This window comes from Gambusia affinis, linkage group LG11 (genome assembly GCF_019740435.1).
Source record: "Gambusia affinis linkage group LG11, SWU_Gaff_1.0, whole genome shotgun sequence".
Taxonomy (NCBI): domain Eukaryota; kingdom Metazoa; phylum Chordata; class Actinopteri; order Cyprinodontiformes; family Poeciliidae; genus Gambusia; species Gambusia affinis.
This window is the reverse complement of record NC_057878.1, coordinates 18,719,003-18,735,173: the sequence shown is the minus strand read 5'-3', so window position 1 is coordinate 18,735,173 and position 16,171 is coordinate 18,719,003. Positions and strand designations below refer to the sequence as shown.

The 16,171-nt window shown below is 34.7% G+C and overlaps 1 protein-coding gene across 4 annotated transcripts in view; it reads left to right on the top strand.

Annotated features, from left to right (window-relative positions):
• Positions 1-756: 756 nt before the first annotated feature.
• lims2 (LIM and senescent cell antigen-like domains 2) overlaps positions 757-16,171 on the top strand; it is a 34,004-nt gene continuing 18,589 nt past the window's right edge. For 2 of the 4 annotated variants that reach the window (XM_044130786.1, XM_044130784.1), the window contains exon 1: positions 757-964. In XM_044130786.1, the coding sequence (XP_043986721.1) occupies positions 936-964 (29 nt within the window). In that variant the 5' untranslated portion in view covers positions 757-935. Of the gene's footprint in view, positions 965-5,578; positions 5,602-8,262; positions 8,430-16,171 lie in introns of those variants that run through there. The other 2 variants (XM_044130787.1, XM_044130783.1) reach the window with 2 other exon arrangements.

The window sequence follows — 16,171 nt, the reverse complement described above, 5'->3', positions numbered from 1 at the left end:
GAATTTTTAAAGCTCCTCCAGATGCGCAGGAAAAAGATGGAATCAACTTTCTCTGGTTTTCAAAATAAAACGAGTAAAGTCGTGGTGGTAAGAGGGAGAAAGTCAATCCAATCCATTCATGATTTTTTATTTTTTATTTTGTAATTTGCTTCACTGCTACAGTTTTATTTTAAGCAGTAAAATTTCTGAGCTAAATCTTAAAATTTGTGGTGGTGGTGGTGGTGGTGGTGCGGGGGGTAGCAAATTTTCTTATTAAACTTAGAATTTTTCATGTTTTTTCTGGAAGATTTCTGACAATTTTCTGAGTTTCTTTGGCAGGAATTTACTCCTCCTTTGTTTATTTTTTTTAGCTACAATTGCCCTAATCACGCTATATTAAAATCCAATAGTTTTTTTTAGTAATGCTTATGTGAGAATTCATTTGGATTATTGAACAGCATGGTCTCACAGTTTCATAGTTCACTTATTGTCCCACAGAGAATAATAACCATTATTTGAAAACAGGATTATTGTTTACATGGGAAATGTATGAATTTGATCAAATGTACTAACTATTTAAAAAGTGCCTTAATATCTGCAATAGCTAAACGTACATAAATCAAATAAATAAACTATGTCGCTTGTTGATTCATACGGACATTTTGTTTTTTCTATGCTCAATTTGACTTGGTCCTTGCCTCAAATTGACCGTTTCAGCGAAGAAACCAAAACTGTATATTTATGCTTTTATTTTGAAGGTCGTCCAAACGGAAGTACAGTCCGCCGTGTCTTGTGGTTGGTGGAGATAGGCGGGGCCCGTCCTAATTATACGCCATTCTGTGCCTAAGAGAAAAAGCAGCTCTAACTGTACAGTAAATACAAGAGAGGAGCACATCTGGACGTCTGCTGCTGAGGCCGAAATACACACATCTGGTCCGAGAGAGCGAGGAGGAGCCATGCTCGGACTCACGGAGATGACTAACGGGTAAGTTAGCTGCTTAGCTTTTATATCTTCACATTTATTTTTGCAACGAAAAAGTTAAGTTAAATTTTTTTACGCTGGAGGGAAAGAAATTGACTTCCAGTACTTGTTTGTTTATCACAAACCAGCAATGGATGTTTATCCATACTAAAACTAAATGTAGGTGTACGGTAGAAAAATGTTTAATCACAAAGTTTTAACTAAGCTCTCATTAATTTATCTTCAATCTGAACTTCACACTGGCGCCCCCCACCGTTACAGTGAAAGAACAGCGACTTTATGCGGGTTAAAAAAGCGATAAATATTAAAACCTATTGATCAAAAACTAATGAAATTAAAAACAACTATAACGTTGCAAACAACAGAAATTAAATGTAAAGGTGTAAAGGTGTTAAATTCTCAAATAAGAGGCATTTATTTTATGTGAAAAAACCTAAAATAAACATTTAAATCAGGATAATTGAGATCTAGATTGACAAAAATAAGAGACTTTTAAAATTATGAACATGCAAGCATATTAAATAAATTTTAGTCTATGCTAATTAAATCTGAAAACATCATATTTGTATGGAGTGCAGCTAAAATTAAATGATGCTTTCATTTCCTCTTTTAACTGTGACACTGTTTGGTGTTGTGATGCACATCTGGATTTCTGGTGATGTGATGCAAATATCAAGGATATAGTCTTTGGCCCTGCAACTTGCAGTATTCTATAGAATTTTTATGGAAAAGTGTAATTTTTTTGTGTCAAGCTGCACTCCCAGATCAAAACAAAGGAGTGAATCTGTTGGTTTTCTTTTAAAAACCATCAGATCCTTCTCCTCCCTGCTGAGGAATGTCCTCTAAAAAGCAACTGGACAGTAGTCCGTGTTTTCCAAACCACTTCCTGACAGTCCGGTCTCCCAGGACGGCCACTCAAAACAGCCTTTTTCCTTTTTTCACCATTGTGAATTTCTCTCTGTCAGAATTAGCTGGAGCTCTCACTGAAGGCAAGTCTGTATAAGCCTAGAGATTGCTGCATTAATCTGATCCAGCGCTGTGTTGATACAACCCCAGCTTAGGCTGATGTCTGGGCCTCCAGCACAGACTTGTCCTTGTTTGGAAGTTCGGAGATGGGGGATTTGAGTGTGTGCGCCAACACCATAACACAGACATCTTTATCATCTGGAAGAAAAATTAATGTGGTGATTAAGCTTTTACTTTAAAACTCTGGTCACTACTTTTTATAGATTTAGTCAGCATGTCTGCTTTTATGTTACTTTACTGTCGTAATTATAAATAAAAAATTCTTTAAGACTTTAAACAAGCTTCAGAAACCACAAAAATAATAATCACAGTATTAGTTTTCATCAGAAACATTAACTTCTAAAAGACATTTATCTGTTACAAAGAAAAATGGATCCATAAATACTGTAGAGCAATCTACTTTTTCAGCAGGAGATTGTCCTAATAGCAAAAGCACCTTAGTATTTTCACCTGCAGATTAAACATTTTGGTATTATTCTTGAAAATAACAACATGAAATAACCTAGAGATGTTGAAATTGAGTTTAGTGTTCTTGAAAAACCAAATAGATACTTAATCATTCACAACTTCATCATCTAAAAGTAAAACATCAACATCAATTTATTTTATTATTTATTTTTATTTAATTTCCCTTTGGAATGAATAAAGTATTTTTAAATTTGAATTTGAATCACGTGTATGTAAATATTAACTGTGCTTACACCGTACCACCCACAGGGGGCGCCAGTTCTCATTGAATGGACATGCAGACGAGACACAAAACATAGAAAACCCATTAATCTGGAGTCACACTGTGGGATTATCAGCTATTGATGGCAAAATCTTTAATTTTGAGAGAAAAATAGGTCAAAATGAACGTTTGTGTTTTGAAACACAAACACCGACTGTTTTGAAACACCCACAAAGTTTTCTTCCTCCTCCTCTCCCTCTTTTCATCATCCGACCTTAATAATTAATATCTACAACTACAATCAAGCAGTCTAGTATATTTTATCATGTATCATAGGGCTGAAATAATGACGGATTAAATCTGATTATTGAAATAGTCATAAACTAATTTAGTAATCAATTAATCATTTACTGGAGTCAAAAAAGCCAATTTTGCTGAAAGAACAACACAGAAATGAACCCAAAACTGTTCAAAAGTACTTAAAAAATCTTTGTAAATATGTTCTACCCAGAAGTCCTCAAGTGGCAAAGTTTTAGCTTCACTTAGTTCATATAGAAAATTAAATTAAATTAAAACAAATTTCCTATTTGGCACCTTTTGCTGTCTAATTGTAAATTGATTAATTCATAAAATAATCAACAGATTAGCCCTATTCTGGATTAATGCTAAGCAAAATGAGCCGACCTTTTCACATGTTGTTAGAAGAGTTTTTTTTCTATAATAAAGAAATTTTGTTGTTGCATTTTAGACAATAAATGTTCATTTCCTTATTTGAAAAAGGAATGTCATTATTTCTTAAGGAATGTTTCATATTGTATAAAATAAGTTTTGAGGTCAAATGAAAAGTCTGCGGAAAATTTGGCATTTTATTATCCTATTAATTGTCAGAATAATTGATTTTCAGTTGCAAAATAGTACAAGAGTTACTGTCTGAGTCTGATATGTTCAAGTCCTGTAGGATTTTAGAAATGTGTTTGTGTGTGATGTGTGTGTTTAGCTTTGATCACATGTGTCAAACTCAAGGCCCAGGGTCCAAATCTGGTCCACTGGCCCTTTTTTTGTTGTCCTCTTGACTCCAAATTACATCAGTAAGTCCCTTCAATTTTTCACAAATTCGCAAAATTCACACAAAATCAGCAAATCCCCAAATTCTTTCTGATCTTATTGCAAATGTTTCTCAAAGTTGGTCAGAAAACGTTGGGTTTTAGTGACTGCTGCCTCAGCTAGTAATAGTCCGTGACCAGTATGTCGAGTAATTAAAAAGTCACATTTTACATCATACATTAGCACAAATATCATAAAAATTCCTTACAAATATTTGTATAAATCAGCATGAACATCTTCAACATGAACATCCTGCAACATAATAATAAATAAATGCTTCCTCTGTTTTTCTAAGAGGAAGAGTTGGGTCCAACATTCAAGACACACCCATAACGACAGATTTAATCATTATCCCTTCAAATGAATGTTTCCAGCTGACGCGACTTTCCTGAGCATTACTCGTTTGTTTAGTCATTGGATTATTTTTGTTTCCTCCTCGTTTTCAGCTCCATTTAACTCTTTAAAACTCACCGGAAAAACAACAAATGGACTGAAACAAACCCACACACAACATCCTTGAAAAGGCTTGGATTTCAACAAGATGTTTTCAATCTAACATTTGAGTAAAAGGCTAAATTTGGAAAACTATGAAAATGGATTTATAAAGATAATTTTAAAAAAAATCCTCCCTGTCTGAAGTTAAATCAGACAAAATTTCACTTGTTTTAGCTCAGTTAGAATAACATTGAATGGCAGAAAACGTATTTTTATTTGTCATTTTTTGTAACGTTCTCAAAGCAGTCAGGTGTAAGGCGAGACATTTCAAAACATAACATTTTGTTATGTTTTACTTTGGTTTTTTACAGGATTAAGTTATATAAAATAGTGTTCACAGTGGTGCTGGAAAAGTTTTAAAACTTACCCTGAATATGCTTGAATTTCAGTAAGATGCTTTCAATCTAACATTTGAATAAAAGGCTATATTTGGAAAACGTTATTTACCGTTGATTACAGTTATTTAAAGATATATGTTTTTTAAAAATCTCCTCACTGTCTGAAGTTAGATCAGACCAAATTTCACTTGTTTTAGCTCAGTTAGAATAACCAAAATTATTTATTTTCACTAAATGCCAGAAAATGTGGTGAGAATATATTTTATTATTATTCTTTGATAACTTTATCAGGCCAGGTATAGGGTTAGACGCCTCAAATCATAAAATTTGGTCATATTTCCCTGCTCTACAATGTAGAATACAGGAAAAAGTTAAATCATAAAATGCTCTTCTTTTGTTCATTGTGGTCCTGGAAAAGTTTGAAAACACATTGAAAATGCTTGGAAAAATTGTACTGTGGAAAAAGTTTTCAAACCCTGAATATGAGACATTTTCATCTGGGGTCTTTGCCAATATAAGTTACTCAGACTAACAGAACTGTCGGGTCAAATATTACACACACACACACACACACACGCACACACCCACAAACACACACACGCTGCCTGTTTGCGTAGCTGTCTTTGTGGGGACTTTCCATTGACTTCATTTCTACAGCCTAAACCTTACCCTTATCCTAACCCTAACCAAAACTCAATTCACACCTTAGTCCTAAATCTGACCTCTGACCCAAAAACAGCATTTCCCCTTGTGGGGACCAGGCTCCGGTCCCCACAAGGAGCAGCTGGTCCCCACAACGTAGTATGTTTCAGGAAAATTGTCCCCACAAGGTATTAGAAACAAATGCACACACACACCTACACACACACGCACACACACACACACACACCCCACTGCAAACAGGAAGTGATGTGGCCATGCAGGCCCAGATAAATGCAGTGGGAGTGTTAGTGGTGACAGCAAACAGGACTGTAGAAACATCTTTCTGAAATTCTGACAAATTATAGGTAAGAAGTTAAATTCACTGTTTTCTCTCTCTTTAAAGCAACATTAAATCTCTTTAACACACACAGATCACGCTTATCAAACTGTTTGAGCTTAACTTTTAAGACTCTTTATGCTTTCGGAGTCTTGTGTATACTTCCTCTTAGTGCAAGAGCGTGGCTTGCTTTAAGCCTGCAGAATGATGATTGCAAATGGCTGCAGCAGAAGATCAGTAATCCAGTTTCAGGTTAAAAGAGAATAAAATCTAAATTAATTTGCACAGAAAGTTTGCAAAACAGATATATCTGCGGTTCTAGATGAAGTAAATACAGAAATGTCTCAGTTTATGTAATATTTTACAATCTTTTTAACTGCACAATGACCATAGTTACATTTGTTTTGATGTTTTAAGACATAAAATATTGAATTTGATGCAGTGGCTGTAATACCAGTGATGGCCACAGGGAGGCAGTAAAGTAAAGGAAATAGTCAGGGATGTTTTTAACGTCTGTTATTGATAAATGAGATTTATCACAGATTTAAAGCTTTAAAACAAAATGCAGCAGCTTTGTTTTCGTTTTGTAATTCTCTACAAAGAATATAAAACTTTATAATTTTAACATCTCATTTGATACAATATTTACAGATTATAAATTAATTAATTAATTGCCAGTTTTCTTGCTTATTGGAACATGTGATTTGCTCCAGGATGTTAATCTGGCGGTAAAGTTGAACTTTCACGCTGCGTGTCAACGACATGTGGAATCCTGAGCAGGTCAAGGCAAGCCGGCGAACGGCAATGTGTTTATTGGCTACATACCTGTCTGCGCATACCAACGTGATGCATAGTGAAACTCTGAACAGCAGCAATTTAACAACTCTGCCCATCTGAAATTATAGGTTCACTTTAAATCTGCACCGTCAGCAGAGATGAACTGCAGGAAAGTAATCGCAGGGATCACAAGGTGATTTGTGTTTTCAGGACGGAAAAGTTTGGTATTAAGATTCTAAAAATGTTCATACACACAACAATCAGTTTCAATAAATTAAATTAAATAAACCGCTGCTTCTCTGTTGATGAGATGCTCTCTGTCACAATTAATCACATGATAAAATTATAATGAGCTTAAGTGGTTAAATGAAAACCACGCTTTTTTTTTTTGCCAACTATTCGATTACTCATTAGAATAATCAATTACTAAAATAATAGTTGCAACCCTGGTTCTCATATAAATGAACATTGAGCTGTCTAGTCTTTAGAAAAGTGAAAGTATTGTGTTGCGCGTGAGTGAAAGAGGAGCAGTTGTTCTCAAAACGCTGCGATGAATTATTCATCAGTTGACATTTTGTATTTCAGTCGTTTGTTGTTTCTGCTGAGATGTTTTTCTCAGTTCACAAGAGGAGTAGATAGCAAGTTTTTAACAGTTGGTTAATTTATCTGCTGCTTCTAAATGTTTTTAAACAACATCACCATGGTTACTCAGAACTCCTGAAGAAATATGAGGAAAATAATGTAAAGATATGTATGATGGCCTATGAGGGCCATTGTAGATAAGAATAAATGAGGAATAAAGTTATGCTTAAAAAAAAAAAAAAAACTCAAAAATGTTTAGATTAATCTCAGAAATTTTCTCAAAAAACAAAGGGATTTCTGAATTTGAAACGTCAAAAATTTGCTAGCAAAAACTCCAAAAGTCAAAAATGGATTAGAAAAAATTCAGAAATTTTGATATCAATCTTAGGTATTTTCTAGAAAAATACACGGACATTTCTGTTTCAAAAGTAAAAAATTTCAGAAGTTGTCTGAGTTTGAAATGTTGAACTTTTCAGACTTTTGAAACTCATTAATTTTCATGTATTTCTGGAAAAATTTTGAGATTTATCTCAAAAATTCAAAGTTTCTGAAATTTTGAGATGAATGAAAGTACATCAGTTCATCAAATCTCAAAATTTCTCAGGCTGAGAAGCTTTGAGATGATTTTGTTTGAAACTCAAATTTAATTTCCAGCAAATTTGAGATTTTTTTAAACAATGACATTCTCTCATTTCTTGAGAATAATCTCAACATTTCCCATTTTTTCTAGCAATGTTTTGACGTTTTGAACTCAGAAATCCTCTTGTTTTCCTCCCCTGGAGATTAATCTAAAAATTAAAGTTTTTCTTTTTTCTATAAATTCTTTGACTTTTCAAACTCAGATATTTCCTTATTTTTTCTATAAACTTTCTGAGATTAATCTTAACATTTCTTGAGTTTTTGCTTGCAGATTTCTGACATTTCGAACTCAGAAATTTCTTTATTTTTCTACAAAACCTCTGAGATTAATCTAAAAATGTCAGATTTTTTTTTTCTGGCATTTATTTTAGAATAGAAATCTACTCCTATTTGGATGATTCAACCAACTTCTTGACAGTTTTGGGAACTGTGTCTTTTCTCTGCCCTATTTTTGTTTTTGAGAGAGCGTCAGCAGAGAGAGAAGTAGGCGATGAACCCACGCAGCTGAGGCAACAATCCCTTTCTCTGTCTCCTTTTCTGCGACTCCTTCCCCCTCTACCTGCTCCAGGTGGGTGGGAGGAGGAGCCAGAAGTAGCTGATAGGTGGTAAGAGCCCTGGGGTGTGTTTGAGGGAGAGCGAGAGAGCAGCACAAGACCTTACCTTGTCATTTGGATCCAACATTTACGTTGTTGTTAGAGCGGACAGGGGGTTTCAGCTGAGGAAGGAAGGGAGGGAGAGGCAGAGCGGCGACTGGGAGATGAAGTCTTTGAGGCTGAAGGAGTTGTCCAACTCAGATTTGTACAGGCGAAGGCAGGAGAGGCCAGACAGCTATGGAGGGCTGGCCAGAGACAGCCTCAGGTGAGTGGAGGCCTTTAAGAAACTTCATTTTCTGTCTGCAAGAGGATGAGATCCAGTTAGAAATGCTGCTATGACCCGTCAGTAATGATTATTTTCTTTGCATCTGTTTGAAAATAAATGTGGAGAAAATTGAGGTCTTCCAGTGAGTACCAACATACAGTAAGGCAATTAATCAAATTCATCGTGATTAATCAAGTTGTGAAATAATTGTCAACTAATTTAGTAACTGATTCATTGCTAACTGGATTATACATACTCTAATATTCAGTTAGGTTTATTCAATAGGAACAGACACATATTAACATAGACAAACTGAATAAAACAGTTCGTATCATGCTTTTCAAAGGTAATCTAATTTGCAGCACTTGTCCCTAAACAATATATCTAAAAACTAATAAGAAGTTACATTTTTAATAGTAATTTAAAATGCTAAAACATTGACATGTGTGTTCTCAGTAAATATGTGATTTCCTGAAAAGAAACCCACTTTTAAAGCGGTAAAAAAATATAAACATTTAACATTTTAGATGAAAAACTTTCCCTATGTTCTGCCCATAACTCCTCAAACGTCATAGTTTTAGCTTCACCTGGTTCTAATACTATTAAATTCTAATCAGCAGATTAGACCTACACTTTAATGATCTTAAGTGAAGCAGATATGGTTTATTTAAATAGTTATTTAACTGCAGAGTCCAAATTAAAAGAAGCTGTAAAACACTCAAGGTGGTAACTCTGAACTATGGAAACCAAAGGAGTAGATTGGTGAAAAAAATCCAGATTTTACAGAAATTAAATCCTCAAAAACAGAAATGTTAATTATTCCATAACATTGATTTATTGCCTCATTTTACTTGAAACCTTCACCCGTTTTCAAAGTCAACTGAGTTGTTTAATCATCTCTCAACATTATCTCATTGTTTTCAAATGTGATTACTTATCCTATTTTTATTTTAAGAAATCCACTTAATGTGCCGGATGAATCCATCCAGCGTTTTGAACTGTAGCTGTCAGTTTTGCTTTTATTAGGCTGAGCTGATTGAACAATTGAGTTGTTTTTATAAATCATTGAAACATCCTTGAAGATAAGTCCTTACCTGTCCGCTGCGTATCGACCAGAACGGATAAGTTGCTACCTGAGTGGAGGGTTTGATCAGTGAACACCACAGCTGATGGTTGAACTCTCCTGAATGGAGTTCAGTAGTGTCAGGAGACTTTTGCAATATTTGTTTGCACAATATGATACCGTCAGCCTCTCTCTGAGGTTCTGTTCTTTGTGAAACCCCCTTTCTTTCGCCACACCTTTCCTCCCCTCTGTGTGTCAGAGACAGATCCTGAAGAGGCCTGAGGAATGTTGTAATTTTAGGAATGTGGCCATAAAGATGGAGCTCCTGCTCCAGGGTGTCCCCTGTTAACCCGATAATGCTTTCTGGTGCATACGCAGTGATGAGGAAGTTTTATTTTCGTTTGTTCGTGTTTTTTTTTAACAAGTAGGTTTAACATGGTGTGCAAAAAGTATTTCATTACTTTCACTACCTTTGAGTCAGTTGAGATAATGTATCTTTACAAGAGCAAGTTGTGAAGTAACTAAATTATTGAGATCTAGCCTAAATGAGACGGGGTTGATGGGAACTACTTTTTCTTCCGCCTGGTAAGTGTGTAATGTGTAAGAATGTAATGTCAAAGAGCAGCGTGCTGCTAATACTCACTCAGAAATGAACACATTGGCAGATCATAAAAGAAGTGACAAGGAGCTATTTCAGCTTTCATTTTATAGTAGTTCTTAATAATAAAACAATAATTTATTTAGTTGGATTATTTCTTTACTAATTTTCTTTTTTTACTTGTAACATACACACTGATCCATCAAGGACTTTGATTATTTCTGTGTTTTTCTGTAATCAAAATCACAGATTTTGTGGTGCTAATTTAGAAATATTTGTAAGAAATTTGTACAATATTTGCCTTAATGTATGATGTTAAATGTGACTTTTTATTAATTGCTGTATCTGTCACGGACTATAACTTGAGATTAAGTAAGGCTGAGGCAGCACTCACTTTGACTCAAAGTTTTTGGCCTATTTTGAGAAAAATGTGGAGTAAAAATCAGATAAAATGTGGGTATCTGATGATTTTGTGTATATTTTACATATCTGTGAAAAACAGGAGTGACTTTTTGATATAATTTGGAGTCTAGAGGGCCACATAAAAAGCTACGGCGGGCCAGATTTGGCCCCTGAGCCTTCAGTTTGACACATGTGGTCGATGGGTTTAGCTGGATTTTCAAATGCTATTGTTTTCTCGTCAGACGCTGCTCTTCTCTGACTTGTCTGCTGTTTTCAAGATGCTGTTTGCTCAATAACAGTTTCGCAATACTTTGTTTTTGTCCGTCGCATACGATACTAATAAGGTCGCATGTAAAATATTAAAAAAATTTTAAACTCATCACCGTTAGGAATGTTTTTCCAAAGCACTGTATGTCCAAGATTTGCTATTGAGAAAACAAATTGTTGTATCAAGCAGTTTAAGCTTTTTCTGTAACAGAAACTAAAGGGTAAAAAGTCTGCAAACTATTAAAGATAAAATTAATCTGACATGAGATGTTGTTATCCTCTGATGCACATAATTTCCTCCCCTGGAAATGAAATAGAAGTGGACCGCTGATGGTGGGGGTCAAAAGGTCCCTTCAGACCGATTGTGCAGAACATTAGAAACGTTAGTCCTGTGTTGTGTTTGCCCAGTCACTGGTTCAGTGTGTGACTCAGTTTTTTACAGTCGTGTAGCTGTCCATCTTGTTGTTGACTCTGGGAGAACAGGTGTGTTACCTGGGTGTGTTTGATTTGTGAGCCTTTAGCAAAGAAAAACAGACCCATGACTTAAGTCTGCACACTTCAATATGCTGTATGCATGATCAAATCCATTAGGCCATCAGATAAGCTTCGATGAGAACTGCTTTATGACGTATTTCAACTGGTTTGTTTCCTATTCTCTCCTTGCATTTTGACAGGAAATTGTTCTTTTTAAAAAAAACAAAAATTAAGATTGTTTGAAATTACAGCAGTATATGTGAATGTTTCATATCAAATTGTTTTTCTAAAGAGCTTCACAATACATAAAACCATGATTATATTGATTTTTATCTTGCTTTTGTTATTTTTTAGGTTGCACACTTGATTTCACTGATCCTTAAAATACGGCTGGAGTTTATATACTGTGTTTATTTGAAAAGGCTCAGGAACCTGATTAATTGCTATTATTAAAGAGTAATGGAGTCGCATTGAACTTTCTTTAATGAATTGAAAATGACTCCATTTTTAAAAAAGTTTGTTTATTTGCAGTTTTCTCAACATTCTCTTAACATTTGAAAATCAATTGAATCTTAATAATGTGTTAATTATCCATGCTTTGAAGCAGAAGGATGCTTCACAAGCCTAATAATTTATACCAATAACTAGGCCTGTCACAACCAGAATGACCACAGTGTCCAGTTTGGTGCTTTGGTCTCAACTGACCCTATTTTTGAAGGACATATTGTTTACAGAGACTTCATAATTCATTTTATTTATTGTTTGTTTGTTTTGTTTATTTATTTTGGGTATTTAAAATGTCTTCTAGTTCCTCTGATAAAAGTTTATTAGGATTAAAATTGATTAATATTTGAGAATGTGTTCTTGCATAATTTTGCCATTAACATTGTATTATTTCAAAATAATCTCAAAACAACAGTAGTATAATTTGTCACAATCACTTGTGGGGCAATTTATCATCCAGCAAAATTTGTTATCGCAACAAGCCTACCAATAACAATTAAAAATAACTTAAATTTCATGTTTTAAAGGGTGTAATACTGCCGTTATTACACTGAGTTTCAATACATTTGGTTGTATCCACTCCCTGCTTCACTATCAATCGTTGAAACTGTCATGATCCCTGCGGTCCGGCACATTGTGCAGCTTTAGTTTTTTTTTTGTTTTTTTTTATTGACTGGATGTCTAAGGAAATTATTGCAGAAAATAAATCAGAAATGTCTGAAGAAGAAATGGCAGCGTTCCGAAGTAGTAAAAGTTTATTGCACCAACATTTTTTTACTAAAGTGTTGCAGGCCTGAACTTCAGAAATAAAGTTAACAAGACAAAACATGAAATATCTTCAGCTCATACTTGCTTCAGTAAAGTGAAAAACTGTTTTTCTATGACATTATTACCTGTCTAACGCTGCTTGTTAGCAATAAAGACAATCCTGGTTGATGGTATTCCCTGTCATTCCCAAAATGTGACATGGATGACCTGACCTTTGACCTGCATTGACTTGTAGAGAAGTCTTGCAGAGGGAACTCCCCAGAGATGTTTTTGACAGTTGCTGGAGCTTTTTAAAGCCAAAGTTGACAAACGTATCAACACGTTCTCCAGGTGTCTTCTTCTCAGCAGCCATAATAAGCATATTGCTTCCCCTAACCATTTGGATTCTTAGTCTTTGTTTACAATTCTTCGATTTCTTGCTAAGAAATGTATTTTGGTATGATAGACTTCACCGTAATTGCAAAATTATGATTTTTCAATATTGGCAGAATATCGAAAAAGGTCATTTCTAACGGAAACACGTCTAGTTTTGGTAAAACCATCTCGTCCTAGCACAAAAACGTTTTTGTTTTTTTTTATCAAAAAACGTGAACCCTTTTTGAAATTGCTGTGTTTCCATTAAACAAATTTATTTTCATTATTCTAATTTGCGCATCTTTATGGTGAATGGAAACACAGTTACTCACTTCAAGAGAAACAAAATGAGCTTTGAGAAACCCCATGCAAGATGTCACAACAACATGTAATCTATTTTGCGGTTTGCGTGTCTCAGAGGGCCCGGACTTAAAGACTAATATGAATATCTTTGGTTTGTTTCCACTTTCGGCAGAGCGTGCAGCGTTCAGAGGAAGGATGGAAGCACATCAAATGTTAATAATAGCTGCATTTTCTGTGTGGTCTCATCCCTCTCATTTTGCTAAACAGTCATTTTAGTAATAACTCAGTCTGTATGGGGAGACTGGTTTAGGCAAATGCTGAGTCTGCTTTTCAAAATAGTCCTATTTAAAGTAATTTTTCGCACAGTGGTAAACAGGGCTTGCACCGATGTGAGAAAATCCACTTAAACAATACGGCAGGCCGGACACCCGATAACTGCCTGCTGGACTTTAGGGTGGAGTACCAAGCAGAAATCAAGCTTCCTGCTGAGTACCCACCCTCTGCCTGTTATACCCCAGACAGTCACCACTGGTTCCCAGTAGGAAACCACTTAATGTTTAGTCCAGTGTGGGTCAACATGGCAACATTTAAACATGTTAGAAACTGATGTTATCTCAATTTCCACAAGAAAAGGAGAATTATTTACATTTACATACACTTTACTTCAGGTTTATTGAGTGCAAGTGTTATTGTGCTACTGTTTTATTTTACAGTAACACACTGTACCAAAATGGCTGTAGGAAACATTAAAAAAAAGGGTAATACATAAAATTATTGATAGATAATCCAATGAATTACTTGCATAATATTTATGGATGAAACAGTTAATCAGATTAATAGAAATAATGAACTAAGTTAGTAATTGATTAATCATTAATTGGAGTATCCAGATTCTAAAATATGCAATTTGCTGAAAAAATAACACACCCAAACAGTAATTTACCCAAAACTACAAAAAATATACATTTTGCATTTTAGATAAAAAAGAAAAAGTCCTTCTTTGTTTGTAAATCTGCTCAACCAAAAGCTCCTCAATGTGATTGTTTTAGGTTTACCTGAATCAAATTCTGTAAAATTCTCCTTATAAGCAAATTTTCTATCCAGTTATTAATTGGTCAATTGAAAAAACAGTCAACAGATTATCCCTACACTGTATTAATGTTAAATGAAACAGAAAATGTCTTATTAGCTTCAGATGTGTCCTTTGCTATGTTATATTAAGGTAATGAGATTTTTTCTCTTATTCAAAAAAGTTATTGAATTATTTGTTTATTTTTTAAGGTGTTACATAAAAAATCTGTCATTTTCTATCCAATTACTTGATTAATCACTGGGAAAAAAACTATAGAATGATTGATTACTAAAATAATTAGCTGCAGCCCTAATACTATTTATTACTAAATCAGCGTCAAACTATTTAAGCGATATTAAATCAAATCAATATCAAAATCAAACTGTGACCAAAAGGAACTTTTTAATAATGCTACCAGTAATTTTTTTAGTACAACACAAAATTTTGTTGATTTGAAATAAAAACCTAAACAAACAAATGTTGAATATATGATGAGCATATATATGTATGTTGTTTTTTAACATCTTTTCTCTGAATAAAGGCAAATATCAGATGTGCAAGAATGTATTCTGCCATATTGTGTTGCCGTGGCAGCATCAACAAAATGATTTAAAAGGATAAATAATGTGATAAAGAGGAATCTCTGGATAATATTGGAACATTACAGATAATTCTGAGCATCCTCTTCATCAAACTGCTATACAACAGCAGTCTTCAGTCAGAGGTTTCTTCAGATTTGCTGTAACACAGACAGCTATAGGAGGTACAACTCTTTGAAGAAACTTGGATAATGTGAGTTAAAACATTTAATTTTCTTCTGGGATTAAAGTATAACTGACATAAATTAGAGGAAATTGTCTGAAATTATAAATATTTGATAATTTTAGCTGAAAAAATAGTTTGTTGACCCCTTTCGATAGAGACAGCCGGCCCTCTATGTATACAATCTGACATATATACACAAAACAGCAGCTGCCATCACCTAGTTTGGAGTTGAGGCTCCAATGAACATCTATTTGTAGAATGGAGTCATGAAGACACGCAGAGATGCGTCTCAGCTGGACACACACACACACACACACACACTCTGGGCTTGGACATCATCACGTAAACTCCAGCTTTTGTTAATAAATCCTTCGTTCTGCTGTAAAATCTTGTCGGCTGCTTCTTCTCCGTTTGAGCGCCGAGCTTGTTTGTCTCGCTGGAGAGTATTTCCGGATCTGGCCTGGAGTTGTTTTGATGTTTTGCAAAGTGGTCGTTAATTTGTGGAGAAAATTGAGCACAACCACATAAAGAGCTGTCTATCTACCCAGATTTTAGGGTTTACAGGAATGCCAGTGCTTAGAGCGTTGTGGGATTTTGAAGGATTAGAATATTTTATAATTGATCCAAATAGTTTCCCTGTTGGGTTTTAGACTTTATATTCAAGCTGAACCGGCTCTGACTCTGGAAATAAACAGCTCATAACTAAGAACATTAAGCACGAGGTTAAGTTGCTATTGGAAAGGTGAACATGAAGTTCAAGTTTGCAATTAAAACTGAGCTAAATAGGTGCTGCTCAGTGAGGACATTGCAGCCAAACAGGTCACATGTTGAACTGTTTCAAATATCCTGGTACTAATGCAACAGCAATTTGTCTGAATAAAGAGAAAACAATCATATAAGGTTCAAATCTCCTTGGCTGAACTTGTGTAATAAATACAATTTACACTAGAAAGAGGTATTGTATGTGGAGATTTTTCTCTGCCATAATCCAAGAGCACACATTTTCAGTCTGAAAACAGGATTTCATGTCTTTCTTCTCAAAACGTGTAATTCTTGTACACAAAACTTCTGCTCTCTTTCAAATATTCACTGTGGTTTCTCAAACCTTCGATTGTAGCCACACAGGCGCACCCAGTAGAAGGAAACAAACACACCCAGTACAGCACTTTAAT